Here is a 16,035-nt window from a genome sequence, read left to right as displayed (position 1 = left end):
GAATAAAAAAATTTTTAAAAACTATTTACCCAATAATTCTCTCCATACTCGTGCTTTATTATAAAATAAATAAATCGTTAATAACCTTAACAATACAATCAATATAAAATAAATGTAATAAAAATAAAGATTTTTATCTTTATTCACTTTATCGACTGGTGATAAAATTGAACATAATTCTTAAAATCTCTACTTTTTCACACGATCAATGTATTGGTATTATACAGGGTGTTCGGCCACCCCTGACAAAAATTTTAATGGAAAATTCTGGAGATCAAAATAAGACGAAAACCAACAAATTGGTATTCTTGATTTTCGTTTTATTTTAGCCTCTAAAATCTCCCATTAAAATTGTTCCCAGGGGTGGCTGAACACCCTGTATATGACTTAATTTGTTGTAAACAAACTTGTGAGAAGATAGTCCTTTCAGTAAATACAGAACCCAAAATTACTTTTTTACAATTCTTTTATAAAGTATAAGTATTTGATTTAGTATAGTATTCATTAACCACTTTTCTACCAATTTTTCAAGTAATTAATTAGTTATAAATGATTATTGGAAGCTGTAGTTGCTTAAATCATTGCGCTGAAAATTATAAAACACCTAGTGCAATCTGTAAAAGGGGACTCTAACTACTAAAAAGTTATCCGGATCACAGAATACTAAAAGAGGTAGACGATGCAGTGTGGCCAGATTTGTCATAATTGAGTGCATCGATGGCGATACTAGTAACGACGAACTTTCTTAGCGTTTAACGGAGTGGCGGGGAAAGCCGACATGTCCTACCGCACGAGCCACATGTTACCTCAGGTCAGCACTTCACGCAACTTTGGGAAATCGATAAAGAACGTAAATGGAGCCTTTCCTTCTTGCTCTTGAACAGCTGAAGTCCGTCTTCGCGTCAATGGCATGCAATTTCGAATCTCGACTGCCCAGGCATTTTCACTTTGCGACCTGTATAGGCTAACATAAGCAAAGTACCCTCCCCCCCATCATATTTTAACTATTGAAAAAAAAGAAATTTTATTTTATTATTCCTATGTATGAGCGTACATATGTATATTATTAATACGATTTTTCAAAATCAAAATACTTTAAGTACTTTTGAATTTTCCTACGGGCCTCTGCTGACCATTGCTGACCACTGTTAGTATTTCTGACAACGTATAACGATTACTACTGACTTCTGCCAGCCTCCGTTGGCCTCTGCTGGCTTCTACTGGCCTCTGCTGACTCCTGTTGGCCACTGCTCACCTTCGTTGACAACTACTGACAAGATATATGTTTTAAAATTTTGTATGATGTAAATCTATGGCAATAAATGATATAATTTAAAGAATTCTATGTGTTCTCATAATTTTTACCTTTCTTTTCCACTCCCAATTATTCCCTTAGCTGTAAGATACATGCCACCTCTTCGCAAGGCCGCCAAGATTTTGGAAATGTTCCGGACACTTTGAAAATTCGGATGATAAAACGCCCAAATTTGTCGTGGAATAGTTTGTTATTTCCAGCGATAGATGGCGCTTATTTTCGACTTCAAACCCCCTGGTGCTAAAACGCCCAAGCTTGTCGAGAAATCTATCCAGCGTGGACGATACGAACTATTCCACGACAAACTTGGACGTTTTAGCACCAGAGGGTTCGAGGTCGAAAAATAAGCGCCATCTATCGTTAAAAATAACGAGCTATTCCACGCAAACTTGGACGGCTCTCTCGGCTCTCACGAGGCGGTCCGAAATTATTTTGGGTAGCTTCGGAGAATCGAGAGAGAGAGAGCATGTGTCAGTTTGCCTTTTTCGACTTTCTGAAACTCCACGAGCTCACGACATACGCGTGAGTAGTGCACCGGGTGCTGAATCTGGTATCTCTAGTTAATAGTACAAATGATGGACAGAAAAATGCATTGAGTGTTCGATCTATTCTGTACCTTGTCTGTGGTGTTACAGTATAATTCTTTACGACTCCACAACTCTCTTATTAAAGTTTATGGTCTCATGCTGTACGCGTATATTTCGATTTAAGAAGTGTTTGTTGTTTACTTTGTATAAACGAAATGATTCTTACTAACATTTTTAATATTTGTTGCACAAGAAAATGAAGGCACGAGTGACTTGTTCGTACAGTATTCGATACAGTGCAACAAATATCACACTCTGTACGATTGTTAACTGTAAACAAACTTTATTATTTCCGTTTGTAAACGTCTCTCTACTTTTTATTTTAGGAAATGTCGTTAATCGACGTTTGATCTAAACGCGATTATCTAGGCTTGATACTCAGAAAATTTTAATTCTTCGAATAAAAACATAAAAATGGACGAGGTTGCAAAACTCGAACACTTGTCATTAGTGTCAAAAATATGCACGGAATTGGAAAATCATTTAGGATTAAACGATAAAGATTTAGGTAAGAAATAAATTCTTTGTTTGGTACAAGTAACAGCTAGATTTTACAGTAAGATACCAATAACTTATATTTTCTTTGCATAAAATCCATTACTCCAAATGATCTTTATCAAATCATTCATTGCTTAATTATTTTCCTTACAGCTGAATTTATTATTCATTTAGCAGAAAAGAATAATACCTTAGATAAGTTCAAGAAAGTTCTGATTGAAAATGGTGCAGAGTTTTCTGTGAGTAATTTCTGAAACTTCATCTGCTTTCTGTTGTATTCACAAATACTGTAACATTTAATTGTTTCTTTAGGAATCATTCATGGCTAATCTATTAAGAATAATACAACACATGAAACCATCCAAAGCAATGCAAGAACCGTTAAAACCTGCAACTAAACGAGATGAGTTAGCACAAAAATTTCCTGCTTTAGCATTACCAAACGAAGAGCCAAAAGTGGAAAATGAATCTCTTAAAGATGATGATATAGTCAATAATGCTATGGCAAGTTTAGAAGAATTAGCACCGTCGAATAAAAAGTCTGGTAACGATAGCAAAAAGGATAGCCAAGCATCTGACAGTAATGACAAAAAAAGCAAGCATTCTAGAAGGAGCAGATCTAGAGAGAAGAGAAGGCATAGATCACGGTCGTCTAATCGTAAAGATAGAAGACATAGATCTAGGTCTCATTCAAGATCGCGTGATCGTTCGAGATCTAGAGACAGACGACGTCACAGATCGAGAGATCATAAACGATCAAGGTCGCGAGATAGAACAACAAAATCTCGTGATCGTAGGGATAAATATTCTAATAGACATGCATCAGATCGATCTAGATCACGATCTGTGGAAGAGCTTTCTATGGATCCAGAAGTGGGTAAAATTTATTCGGGCAAAGTCGCTAATATTGTGCCCTTTGGTTGTTTCATACAATTGGAAGGCTTAAAACGTAGGTGGGAAGGACTCGTTCATATATCGCAATTAAGAAGAGAGGGACGAGTTGCTAGTGCGAGCGACGTGGTATCCCGAGGTCAGAAAGTCCTTGTGAAAGTTCTTAATATCGGCGGGCAAAAGGTACAAATAAATACGTGATTCTAAACTTATCTACCTCTGTTATTCAAATGAAATAATTTCAGGTTTCGTTGAGCATGAAAGACGTTGATCAGGAGACAGGTAGAGATTTAAATCCAGTCGTGACCGTTACTAAAACCGAAGAAGACGAAAAACATTTACGCAATCCAGACAGACCTACTTCGCTTCTAGAACTTCAAGGCAACTGGGATGAAGATGAAACGTGTTCTAGGAAACGTGTACAAAGATTATCATCCCCCGAGAAGTGGGAAATAAAGCAGATGCTTGCTGCGTCGTGTATTGATAGGTACTGAAAAAAAAACATTACGAAAGCGCTTAAATATATAATTGTGCTTTTATAATGAGAACTATCTTCATTATTTTATTTTGTTTTTCCCACTGTAGAAGTGAATTGCCAGAATTCGATATGGAAACTGGAATTCTTCCGCGCGAAGATGACGAGGAAGAGGATGTCGAAATTGAATTAGTGGAAGAAGAGCCGCCGTTTTTGCACGGACACGGAAGAGCTCTTGGAGATTTAAGTCCTGTTCGTATAGTAAAAAATCCCGATGGTTCTTTGGCACAGGCTGCTATGATGCAAAGTGCGCTTGCGAAAGAAAGAAGAGAACAGAAAATGTTACAAAGGGAACAAGAAATGGATTCTGTTCCTACAGGTCTTAATAAAAATTGGATCGATCCATTACCGGAAGGTAAATCATTTTTTAAAATATTCTTGCAAAATTTGTTGAATCTAGAACAATAGAATACTATGTGTGGATATTTACAGCCGAAAGTAGGACTCTAGCAGCAAATATGCGTGGAATAGGCCTCCAAACTCAAGACTTGCCTGAATGGAAGAAGCATGTAATAGGCGGAAAGAAGTCATCCTTCGGAAAGAAAACAAATTTAACTTTACTCGAACAGCGTCAGAGCTTACCGATATACAAACTTAGAGACGATTTAGTGAAAGCTGTGACTGACAATCAAATTTTAATTGTAATTGGCGAAACAGGATCGGGAAAGACCACGCAAATTACACAGTATTTAGCTGAAGCAGGATTTACTGCACGCGGGAAGATCGGTTGCACTCAGCCTAGGAGAGTTGCCGCCATGTCTGTTGCCAAAAGGGTGGCAGAAGAATTTGGTTGTCGTTTGGGGCAAGAAGTGGGTTACACCATTCGTTTCGAAGATTGTACTGGTCCAGAGACTAATATAAAGTAAATTGTTTATTAACGTTTGCATTTACTTCATCGAACAAATTTTAAATATTAATATATTTGAATTTTATAGGTACATGACTGATGGTATGTTACTTCGAGAATGTCTGATGGATCTCGATTTGAAAACGTATTCTGTAATAATGTTGGATGAGGCCCACGAACGTACGATTCATACTGATGTTCTGTTTGGATTATTGAAACAAGCAGTAGGAAGACGACCAGATTTGAAACTAATAGTAACAAGTGCAACCCTCGATGCCGTGAAATTTTCTCAATACTTCTTCGAAGCACCTATTTTCACTATTCCTGGCAGAACATTTGAAGTAGAAGTGATGTACACGAAAGAGCCAGAAACAGATTATCTGGATGCAGCGCTTATAACAGTAATGCAAATACACTTGCGTGAACCACCAGGTGACATACTTCTTTTCTTAACTGGTCAGGAGGAAATCGACACAGCTTGTGAAATTTTATATGAACGTATGAAATCTCTGGGTCCCGATGTACCGGAACTTATAATTTTGCCAGTTTATTCGGCGCTACCTTCAGAAATGCAAACCAGAATATTTGAACCAGCTCCGCCAGGCTCGAGAAAAGTGGTGATAGCCACAAACATAGCAGAAACAAGCTTGACTATCGACGGCATTTATTATGTGGTTGATCCAGGCTTTGTGAAACAAAAGGTATACAATTCTAAAACAGGAATGGACAGTCTTATCGTAACGCCAATAAGTCAAGCAGCTGCCAAACAAAGAGCGGGAAGAGCTGGTAGAACTGGCCCGGGAAAATGTTACAGACTTTACACCGAAAGAGCTTACAGGTAACTCATGGACAATAAATATGTATGTTCGTAAAATAACCTAAGTTTAAGAATCGTGTAATTCATACGATATGTTCCTTTTTTTTTCTAGAGATGAAATGTTGCCCACACCAGTCCCGGAAATTCAACGCACCAACTTAGCAACTACAGTATTACAACTTAAAACAATGGGCATCAATGACTTGTTACATTTCGATTTTATGGATGCCCCACCTGTGGAATCGTTAATTATGGCTTTGGAATCCTTGCACAGCTTAAGCGCATTAGATAATGAAGGTCTTTTAACAAGGTTAGGTAGAAGAATGGCAGAGTTTCCCCTAGAACCTAATTTGTCGAAGATGCTCATTATGAGCGTGCATCTTCAATGTTCCGACGAAATATTGACGATCGTCAGTATGTTGTCTGTTCAGAACGTTTTTTATAGGTAAGAGATTCATTGACAAACATAAGTATTCCGATATTACAAATTAAAAATTGTAATTTTAACGCGTATATTCAATGGTATTACTTCCTTCTAGACCAAAGGATAAACAGGCCTTGGCTGATCAAAAGAAAGCAAAATTCAATCAGCCTGAAGGTGATCATTTAACTTTATTAGCAGTTTACAATTCTTGGAGGAACAATAAGTTTAGTAACGCGTGGTGTTACGAGAATTTTGTACAAATTAGAACCTTAAAACGCGCTCAAGACGTTCGCAAGCAACTATTAGGTATCATGGATAGGTAACTATTCTTTCATCAAATATTTAAACTTACCTCTATTCAAATTTAATGTAATCTTATGAGTTTTTATTTATCAGGCATAAATTGGATGTAGTATCTGCTGGCAAGAATACAGTAAGGATTCAGAAAGCTGTGTGTTCAGGTTTTTTTAGAAATGCTGCAAAGAAGGATCCGCAAGAAGGATACAGAACTTTGGTAGATAGTCAAGTTGTTTATATTCATCCAAGCAGCGCCTTATTTAACAGACAACCTGAATGGGTAAATTTAAAACTACAAACAAAACAATTATATGACTATTAATACAAATAAAAATAAACATTTCTTTTTTAATTTGATACTACAGGTTATTTATCACGAATTAGTGCAAACTACAAAAGAATATATGAGAGAGGTAACAACTATTGATCCGAAATGGTTAGTAGAGTTTGCCCCAGCATTCTTTAAATTTAGTGATCCAACTAAACTCAGTAAATTCAAAAAGAATCAACGACTTGAACCATTGTATAATAAATACGAGGAACCAAATGCTTGGCGAATATCCAGAGTTCGCAGAAGACGTAATTAAGACATTTATTATATAATCTGTAAATAGTTTTGTACAGAGTTTCGTATTCTTTAAAAATACGAATAAATGTAATTAACTGCAAATCCATTAAAGAAACCTAGAATCACAAATATGATAATATTATTTTCACTTATACTAATACTTTGTGTGTGATACAAAATTGAATTATACCATTCTTATTTTAGTGTACTACATATTCGTTTCATTTAGACAAAAAATGTTTTTACACCTTATAGAACCGTGAAACACACTGAACATATGATTAATAGTACTTTATACTAACACTAAATTTTTTAATAACATTTATGATCTTTTAACATAAACAAGACACATTATCGCAATTTTATATTATTTGTATAATTATAGCCTTTGAAATGTTTACATTGATAATACATGAACAAAAATCACTGCCTTATAGTAAATGTATTATTCTAAATTAGAGAATTCATAAAATTTGTAAAAATATGTAAGACAGAATTTTCTGTGCCACGAGATGTGTACTTATTTTAACAAGTGGAATAGAGATAATGTGGTTTTAAAGTTTAACATCGATTGGTTTAATATAATTAGTCGTATAAACGTTTATGACATTCATATATTAACATTAGTATTATAGCGAAATGTTACGTACGTTGGCATGATATTATTCGTGTATTATTTTTCATAATTTTAAAAAGTAAAGTACATAGCTTATTGAACAAATTGCAAAGAACAGGAGAGTGTTCAATCATTATACTTTGTCAGTCTTTTTCTCTTAATTAATTATTAAATTTATTAAATAAATACATTCTCTAGAAACATTTAATAATAATATTATGTAAGAGCAATATTCTTTTTTCGTGTATAAAGTTTTATCACTCGTAATGCAATTATATTTAATCTCCATTTCTGTATAAGAAACTCTAAGAGATTTGTAATTCATTCATCTGAAATGTTGTACAACGGCCATGAAATATTTTTTTTTTTCATGAGATATAAACTGAATACTATTTTTGGACTTGATTGTATGCACTACACTTTTTGCCAAAGGAACATCTTGTACATGGCAGGCTACTGAGTTTGTTGCTTTTTCTTTACAAATTCCACCAATTGTCTATATCTTGTTTGGCATTCATCCTACGAAATGTATTCAAAACCATAGTCAATTTTTCATAAAAGAAAAATATTCAAAATATAAATGTTATACCTTTGTTTTCCCTTCAACGCAGTTTGCAATTTTTTCCCATCTGTCTATAGACATGCCCTTGGGATATTTTATAAGCGCGGCTTCAAACGCTTTTTGTTGTTCCTGACTCCATTCAGTAACATTATCAACATTTTCAACACGTGTTTTTATTTTTTTCGGACGTTCCTCTACTACAGTTTCTTCCGTAGCAACACCCGGCTTTAACCTTTCATCTTTTACCTAGATAAAGTATATTTTGCATAAAAACTATCCATTAAAATACACAATCATTATTCGATTAAACTAGAAACCTTCTTTGCCATATATGTAACGTCCGTGACTGTACGATTCATAGCATCTGCAATTTTATCCCATCTCTCCGATGTACCGCTCGGATATTTTTTTACAAGTTTTATTAACTCTAATATATCATCGTCAGTCCATAAACCCCCACCGGACGCAGTGGGCTTCTGATAGACATGATTCGTTTGATCACAGTCTCTCTTTACAACTTCTTTGACATTATTGACGCTTCTTTCTTGCGGCGTGAAACCAGGTCTACGTCTTCTAGTACGAGATACAGGTTCTGGTTCTGGTTGTTCAATTTCTTGTGCTCTATAATGATAAATACAAAAATTCTAAGCACACCTAACGAAAGAAAAATGTTTAACAATGAAAGAATAATAATCGAGCCTCTAATTGGATATTTATTTACTCACAATGCTTCTTCTTCTTCCTGTTTTTTCCTACGTTTTCTTTCTTCTAAGACATCGCGCATGACACGCATGAGATTTGGGATAGATAATGTAAATGCTATTATCCAACGCGGTAATTGAAACGGAAGTGTATTCCAAATGCTTGGAGTAGGAATCTTTTCCAAAATATCTGCTAAATCCGGGACATCCATTTTCCCCTTTTTATTCTTTTTCTGCATTTTCTGAAGCTTACTACCCAACACTTGTTCCTAGAACATACATTATGAAGCCATCATAAAATTCTCAAGATATTCATTTATTTCTTTAATAATTATTTTACGTACATATGTATATCTCTTCTCAAAATATGCAGCCCATGCTACCAAATATTGTCCGACTGTAATAACTATGAATAAAATCATACTTAATTCTACAAGACCCATTTTCCGTACATGACGGTAATAATATACAGCTGATCGCCAATTTGGCAATCCGTTAATAAGTACATTATCATATCTCTGTCTTTTTCCAGGATCTTTCAATATGTCATACACAGCAACTAGCTGAAAACACAGGTACAATATTTTACATTTATTATTTTGCCAAGGGTGGGCATTAATTTTTGATTCAAAATACAACAAATTTTTGACTTACTTTTCTGAATTGTTGCTCTGCATCTTCTGCAGCATTTTTGTCTGGGTGCAATTGGAGGGACAATCGCCTAAAAGCTTTTTTAATCTCCGAGGCATTGGCAGCCTAAGAAATATTTCTTTAATTAAGAAAAACAATGATGTAAACAGAGAAAAACTATAACAAGAAACAAACCTGTGGGACACCAAGCACTTCGTAAAAGTTTTGATTGACTTCTTCAAAAACGTCAAACACTTCCAAATCGTCATTATCCCAAGCGTTCGTGAATCTATACACGTCAAAAAAGGATAAAACTCCAAATATTACTAATGACACTCTCATTTTTCTTTTTTTTTTTCTTTTTTTTTGGATTCGTTATGTATATACAATCATATCTATCGACAAGTTTACATTAATTGTTTGCGACACGTTTGCCGCTGAAAGTCTACACCTTGATCATTGCTTTCGTTTAAATGGATCTATCTTTCGAAGAGCAGGCTAAAATATGTTAAATCGAAAGGTGCCACATCGCAGGTTCCGAAGAGGTTATGTTCTACAAACGTATGCCGTGTGTATCGGACGCGTTAACTATAGCAAAAGTATGATTTAAACGTGGTGTGACTCGGTGTATGATCTGTTGCATTGGGCTAAAGATCCATTTTTAAATTGCGACAACCACTAAAAAAATTGAAATTTTATAATCAGTAATATACAATTATAATTTGCTACAGACTCGAGTGAACCACTTTAAAATTCTTAATAACATGTAAATTCAATTATATGAAGATGTGTTTTATCGTATATGCGTGTGAATGCATAGTTAACATATACACAGGGCCGACTCTAGAATACGTAGCGTCTAGGGCGGTTTCCAAAGCTTGGCACCCTAGACAGGTACCTATTTTTCTTCTGACCAGAGTCAGCCCTGTACACGCATTATACGTACATGGATGCATACACGCGAAAAAAAGAAGGTCAAAGTGTCGAGATTCATTCCTTGAACAGGGTACATTTCAGGTGATATAATAGAAAAATAACGATCATGTAGCGATGAAATCAAATTGAAACAGATGTCAATCGTCGTTCAAAGTCGATTCAAATAATTCGAGTATCAGGGAACGGAAGATATATACATATATACATATATATACTATACGCAAAGTGAACGATTACGATTCGCAAGAGACAGTATTGCCGATAAGTGTGCCAGAGATAGTGTGTTGCGTGCCTAAGTACACAGATGACTCCACCAATTTCGGTGATTTGAGGCGCGGCGTAGACTGTGTGTATGTTTTTGCATTCGCATGCATCACCGTCCGAGGATATATTCGTTCGATCGAAAAATGTGTCTTCCGCTATATTCGAGTGCGATTCAGCGCACTATTTTCGCGTGCTTTTGTCAATAAAAGAATTGTATTTTTTGAATCGTGCATAACAATTCTTGCATTTCGACATATCAGATGTATTTGATTATATTTTATGGACCGTGATCGACCCTAAACGGGCGCCGCATCGTCAATTCTCTGCCCGCGGATGGTCATCGTGGTGGCGAACTCATCCGATTTCCATCGATTGTATTTATAGTGTCTGCCGGTTTATTTTCGCACGCGGTTCCTTTGGGAAAAAGATGTACCTATCCGCTGGCTGACAGCATTTTCCTACATCCGTAAGTTTCATTTCGCTAGGAATACGGGTCGGGGAAACTATTGGAAAAAAGATTGACGATATAGTAAGGTCTTATTTGCATGTATTCGGCTGTGATGTGTGGGTGTGCGAGTCTATTAAATATGTATACATATATGCACGCATATATATACGCCGTCGAATATGCAACTTTACCACCTTTTATTTCGGAATTCGTGTTCCCGTGAATATTCGAGTCGTGCATGAGCGCGACAAACACGAAATCGCAAGAATCGTGGACGCCGTTGATTGCGATAGACGAAGTACAAGCAAACACGTAATTAGGCCCGTACCACAAAGGTGTTATTCTTAGCGTGATAACGTTGTAACGTTAGAACTCGAAGGACCGTTTTTACCTGTGCTAAATTCATTTTCCTATACCTTAACTAGAATACTATCGCGTGTCGCCGGGTATTGTCAACCTATAATTCATAGGAAAGTACGGGACTTCTTCGAATGTTACTCTTTAAAATATCGTAATGTATTTTAAATAACGCAAAATATTGTCAATTTTCGTTCATCTTAAATTACAAAGACGAATCATTCGTCTATCTACACGATGTAACCAAATAAATGGATATTAGCTTGGGATTGAATGAGAAATCGAATTTTAAATAAAAGAAATTTTATTAAACATATGTTTAAAACTGCTTTCTTAAAAACTTACACTTCTTGTCTGAAGATAGTATCCTTTTGAATGGTTACACCCTGTATAGCGGCATACTTTAAGATTAGTACCTGGAAATATTTAAGTGCAATGTACATGTTTTGTGGTTAGCAAAACGATAACTAATAGCCTATATGTAAAATATCGCCGTTGCGTAATGCATTATTGGTGTCTCATAATATGACTAAGTTAAAAGGTCTACTTATAACAGTCAGAAAGTTAATATAGTTACAAATAAGTTTTCCTGCAATGTTTTAACGTTAACGCTTTACATACATCATTTTTCCATTTGTACGATACATCTGATGGTGCCAGCGAATCATTCATTATGCATATTAATGGTAATCATGCTTAAAAACATGCTCGCAAACTTCTGGCTCTAGCATATGTCCCTTTGTCCTTTAGTGTGGTGGTTTGTCTTCTTGTGCGGTAAGGGACGCGGATCCTTCTAGTGCGAGTTGCTGGTATCAAAGCGAAAAACGTGTATTAAAACACAGAATACAGAATGGAATCTGCTATAGCTGGACGTAGGCGGACTGCCACGCGACATTCAGCAGAGGATCAAGCTCTCGATCAGATAGCCAAGGAGGTATGGCCTGATTTTTTGTACAAGTAAGCAACATGGTAGAATTTATAGAGAAAAATAGAATAAAAAGTAAAATTCTTAAAATACAGGTTTTTCTTAATATTATAGATGCCAAATTAATTATGAAAGATCACATAGATATGTATTGCCAAATGACTTACATTATTTCAATGTGCAAAAATGAATTAATAAATGTTGCTGTACATGTGCTTGACCTTGGTGCTTATGTGTATGCATGGTTGTGTGGGGTAGGGAATTACATCATTTGTGATAAGTTTATCTTAAAGTAAGAGTATGTAAAAAATGAACAAAGTATTAGCAGTTTTAATACAGTAGTGTATTAAAAATATATTTATGTACAAAATTAATATTAAAATATATTCAAACATACACTATAAAATTGCTAATACTTTGGTTATTCTTTAATCTGTATGTGCGTGCACGCGCGCACATACACATGCACATGTTATTAATATACTTAATATTTTACCTATTAATTACAAATTAAACGAATGTAAGTATTTTCTGATCCAAAGTGAATTATTGGGCTTTGTATTTACACATACACTTGTCACTTTCAAGTGAACCTTAACAAATATTCGTATGTTAAAATATTTATCAGTGTTTTTATATCATGCATCAATGTGTTAATAATGAATTGAATGTGAAAATATGTTTTTGGTAACAGGATGGATTTTCCATACATACTTTCAGGCAGAAGCTAGATTAGCTGCAAGAAGACAAGCAAGAGCAGAAGCAAGAGAGATACGGATGCGCGAATTAGAAAGACAACAGAAGGAGGCAGAGGAGAATGCAGACAGAGTTTACGATATGTGTACAGGTATTTGTTTTAGATACAAGAAATGTCATGATAAAAACATGTTTATGTGCAATTGTCAAATTAATAGTCCACTCTATGAAAGATATAGAACATTCTTTAGGAAAAGTATGACATATTTATTTTTTTTCTTTTTTATGTTTTAGCCGATGTTAATAGAACAATGAGAGTAACTCCCGATTCTGTAAGGACATCACGTCTTCTTACAAACTCTAACAATTTTCAATCCAGTCGTAGATCTTCTGAAGATTCATTAGAAGATGCTGGTTTAAGCAGAGATCTCAGGGTACAATTTTTAATATTCTGTTTTATAATTAAGAAATACAATATTTCTTATTAAAGTTTCTACTTTCTTTACAGTTAGAGTTGAAGGAGTTTGAGGAGAAATTTAGAAAAGCAATGATAGCTAATGCTCAGTTAGACAATGAAAAGTCTTCTTATGCTTACCAAGTTGATTTATTGAAAGATAAGTTGGAAGAATTGGAAGAAACAGTTGCGCAACTTCGTAGAGAACTTCGGGAGAAGAATCGGGAATCTGAACAATTAAAAAGAATCAGTCAGAGATTGAAGGATGAATTAGATATATGCCATGCACAACTAGTAGAAAGAGATACGCTTATACAAGTATGTATCGTTAAGAAATTAATGTATTTTCGCAGTAGCCAACATAAAATATATAAACATTTTGAACATCGCGTTTTTAATATCTTTATATTAAAAAAAAAAAAAAATTGCTTCAGGAAAATGGTTTAGTTATTATTGGTGATGAGGAAAGCGAGAATGAAGATAATGATATCGAAAATGGTCCACGTCCAAGACGACGAGTACTAGTCAGTACAGAAGCAGCAGAATTATTGCAAAATGCTGGAAAGGGATCGTTAGGTACATATTCATGATGTGCAATCAAACAAATCTCACTAATTTTTCTAAATATATATGTATAAAATATATAAATAAGAGGATGTTATCTCAGAATGTATATTGCAGATGTTCGGCTGAGAAAATTTGCTTCTGAAAAGAAAGAATTGCAAGATGAAATACGACATTTAAGATTGGAACTAGAAGAGACCAGAAATCGTATTAGATCTGAGAGATCACCCGGTTCAGTATTAGGTTAATATTTATGCCATACGCGTGCCCTTTTTTCTGTACATGAAATTTTATTGCTCTCGGGACGTTGTGTTTTCTTTCAACAGGTTGTTTATCAGACTCCGAAGATGTACAACGAGAAGCAAATAAACTTTTGGCCGATTATAAGTTTAAGTTACAAAAAGCAGAGCAAGATATGTCTACACTACAAGCCACAGTAGCTAGGCTAGAAAGTCAAGTAATACGTTACAAGTCGGCAGCAGAGGCGTCTGAAAAAGCAGAAGATGAATTGAAAGTTGAAAAAAGAAAACTACAAAGAGAAGTGAGAATGGCGCTCTTCTATTGTTTTCCAATTCGAATAATATGTCTGAACGGAAATTATGAAATATTTTACAGGTTAGAGAGACTCAAGGACGCGTAGAAGAGTTAGAGACAGCAAATTCTCATCTGCAAAGGCGATTGGATAAATTGAAAAACGCAAAATCGGCTCTTCTAAAGGAGCTTTGACGGGACGATTTTTTTGGGTTTGTACAATGAGTCTGCCATTTTCTTCTATTCTGCAAAAAACGTGTGCCGATGTTGCCTCAACATAAAATACTACTTAACACTTTGAATATTATTTATAAAAGAATGTGAAACATGCATAGTATCGTTACATGATTTTACATGATTTTAATCGATTTTTATGTACGATATTACGTAAGTATGATGTCCCAAAAATGGCTACTTGAGATGTTGTACTTGCATTATATGTGAAGCCTAAACTGCTGTGAAAGGAAATCACTGTTTTGTATTTAATACGTTCTTTTCGTTACTAACCGTTATTCTGCATTTCTTTATGAAAAAAGGAAATACCAGTCTTCTTGAAGCATTTCAAACGTTGAATATTTCATGATTTTGTAAGCAGTTATGGAGTCGATTCGTATTTTGTATATTATTTGGGGAAGTAAGTTGGCCTGTACATCATAAATATATAAATATTTTTCATACTTTTTATTTACTTTTTGTTTAAAAAACAACGAAGAATGACAGGCAACATCCAAGTAAAATGCAAAAAAATAAAACGGTAAAAGCCTGTGTTTCTCGATAAGACAGACAGTATTTATAATTCGTGATGTACATGTCAACAAAAAAATGCGTATATCAAATAAGTGTAATTTGTTTTACATCGAATAATTTATAAATATATTTCTAAAGATACGAGATATTTATAACTTCTATAAAAATCATGTTATAGTTAAAATTAGAGATCAAACAGAAGCGATGCCTATGATGCTCGTTTTCCGTTATTGGAAAGACGAACAGTGGAATTTAATAAACATTTTTAATTTTATAACGTATTTGTTATATTTCAAGATAAATCGATATCGGAATTTGTATATTGGTCAAGATAAATCTAGTTATGTCGAAGCTGAAATAACATTTGTAAATTTCTTACGACTGATTACATTGCTAGATCGTCAGTGTTCAATTTTAATATAGCATTTTACAACTGAATTGTCTCCAGAACTGACTTTTTATTCCTTGGGCAGATGTGAGGTAAAATAGATGTACGATAGTGTGGTCTTTGTACATTCAAAATGAATTAAACTATATTGTTGAAGCTATATAATATTCTTGGAATACAAATTCATTATATATTTTATGTGATATAAAACTAAAGTAACCATTACAATCTTGTCAGTAGGGAACACATCTTATAAAAAGAAAAAAAAAGGAATAATGATAATAAAAATAAATAAAACAAACTTATTTACCTCATCTTTAGCTATAAGAGCTGTCGTCAGATTTTGTAATGAATCATTAAACGTTTAGTTAATTAAATTAAATAGCAATTTTAATGTTGATATGAGTACAGATAGATTGTTTTTTTATGAAAACAAT

At 34.4% G+C, this 16,035-nt stretch overlaps 3 protein-coding genes across 16 annotated transcripts; 2 read left to right on the top strand and 1 right to left on the bottom strand.

The window, feature by feature from the left end:
* The first annotated feature begins 1,752 nt into the window (after window positions 1-1,752).
* Window positions 1,753-6,969, top strand: Pea (ATP-dependent RNA helicase pea). Of its 3 annotated transcripts, none has more exons than XM_076775871.1 (12): window positions 1,753-1,837; window positions 2,229-2,410; window positions 2,554-2,639; window positions 2,713-3,474; window positions 3,537-3,778; window positions 3,877-4,181; window positions 4,259-4,688; window positions 4,762-5,511; window positions 5,603-5,935; window positions 6,030-6,233; window positions 6,311-6,491; window positions 6,577-6,969. In XM_076775871.1, exons 2-12 carry the CDS (start codon window positions 2,317-2,319, stop codon window positions 6,796-6,798), a joined length of 3,609 nt encoding a protein of 1,202 aa, XP_076631986.1. In that variant the 5' UTR covers window positions 1,753-1,837; window positions 2,229-2,316; the 3' UTR covers window positions 6,799-6,969. The 3 variants fall into 3 exon arrangements, with proteins under 3 accessions (XP_076631986.1, XP_076631984.1, XP_076631985.1); XM_076775869.1 differs by lacking the exon at window positions 1,753-1,837 and adding an exon at window positions 1,966-2,159; XM_076775870.1 differs by lacking the exon at window positions 1,753-1,837 and adding an exon at window positions 1,970-2,117.
* Window positions 6,970-7,495: 526 nt separating this feature from the next.
* On the bottom strand, window positions 7,496-10,100 carry LOC143347041 (dnaJ homolog subfamily C member 1). The gene is made up of 7 exons (XM_076775873.1): window positions 9,484-10,100; window positions 9,313-9,414; window positions 9,003-9,221; window positions 8,683-8,927; window positions 8,275-8,578; window positions 7,985-8,203; window positions 7,496-7,914 (listed from the first exon to the last, which is right to left on the bottom strand). Exons 1-7 carry the CDS (start codon window positions 9,628-9,630, stop codon window positions 7,849-7,851), a joined length of 1,302 nt encoding a protein of 433 aa, XP_076631988.1. The 5' UTR covers window positions 9,631-10,100; the 3' UTR covers window positions 7,496-7,848.
* Window positions 10,101-10,323: 223 nt separating this feature from the next.
* On the top strand, window positions 10,324-15,874 carry LOC143346641 (leucine-rich repeat flightless-interacting protein 2). Of its 12 annotated transcripts, none has more exons than XM_076774937.1 (9): window positions 10,324-10,954; window positions 12,044-12,227; window positions 12,939-13,065; window positions 13,209-13,348; window positions 13,423-13,686; window positions 13,803-13,944; window positions 14,050-14,175; window positions 14,259-14,473; window positions 14,548-15,874. In XM_076774937.1, the coding sequence occupies exons 2-9, from the start codon at window positions 12,144-12,146 to the stop codon at window positions 14,656-14,658; spliced, it is 1,209 nt and encodes a 402-aa protein (XP_076631052.1). In that variant the 5' UTR covers window positions 10,324-10,954; window positions 12,044-12,143; the 3' UTR covers window positions 14,659-15,874. The 12 variants fall into 12 exon arrangements, with proteins under 12 accessions (XP_076631052.1, XP_076631058.1, XP_076631061.1 ...); XM_076774939.1 differs by lacking the exon at window positions 10,324-10,954 and adding an exon at window positions 10,973-11,256; XM_076774938.1 differs by lacking the exon at window positions 10,324-10,954 and adding an exon at window positions 10,973-11,271.
* Window positions 15,875-16,035: the final 161 nt, after the last annotated feature.

This window comes from Colletes latitarsis, chromosome 10, assembly GCF_051014445.1.
Source record: "Colletes latitarsis isolate SP2378_abdomen chromosome 10, iyColLati1, whole genome shotgun sequence".
NCBI classification, from domain to species: Eukaryota; Metazoa; Arthropoda; class Insecta; order Hymenoptera; family Colletidae; genus Colletes; species Colletes latitarsis.
The sequence above is the reverse complement of the archived record's forward strand: the minus strand, read 5'-3'. Positions and strand labels throughout refer to the sequence as shown.

Bases quoted from the DNA above. Each gene is read 5' to 3' on its own strand.
- Pea (XM_076775871.1), top strand. From the start codon at position 2,317: ATGGACGAGGTTGCAAAACTCGAACACTTGTCATTAGTGTCAAAAATA. The intron at 4,182-4,258 runs GTAAATCATTTT...GGATATTTACAG, and splicing joins GATCGATCCATTACCGGAAG to CCGAAAGTAGGACTCTAGCA. The intron at 5,936-6,029 runs GTAAGAGATTCA...ACTTCCTTCTAG, and splicing joins GTTCAGAACGTTTTTTATAG to ACCAAAGGATAAACAGGCCT.
- LOC143347041 (XM_076775873.1), bottom strand. From the start codon at position 9,630: ATGAGAGTGTCATTAGTAATATTTGGAGTTTTATCCTTTTTTGACGTG. The intron at 8,579-8,682 runs GTGAGTAAATAA...TTATCATTATAG, and splicing joins CAGGAAGAAGAAGAAGCATT to AGCACAAGAAATTGAACAAC. The intron at 7,915-7,984 runs GTATAACATTTA...TACATTTCGTAG, and splicing joins GCGTTGAAGGGAAAACAAAG to GATGAATGCCAAACAAGATA.
- LOC143346641 (XM_076774937.1), top strand. From the start codon at position 12,144: ATGGAATCTGCTATAGCTGGACGTAGGCGGACTGCCACGCGACATTCA. The intron at 13,687-13,802 runs GTATGTATCGTT...AAATTGCTTCAG, and splicing joins AAAGAGATACGCTTATACAA to GAAAATGGTTTAGTTATTAT. The intron at 14,474-14,547 runs GTGAGAATGGCG...AATATTTTACAG, and splicing joins AAAGAAAACTACAAAGAGAA to GTTAGAGAGACTCAAGGACG.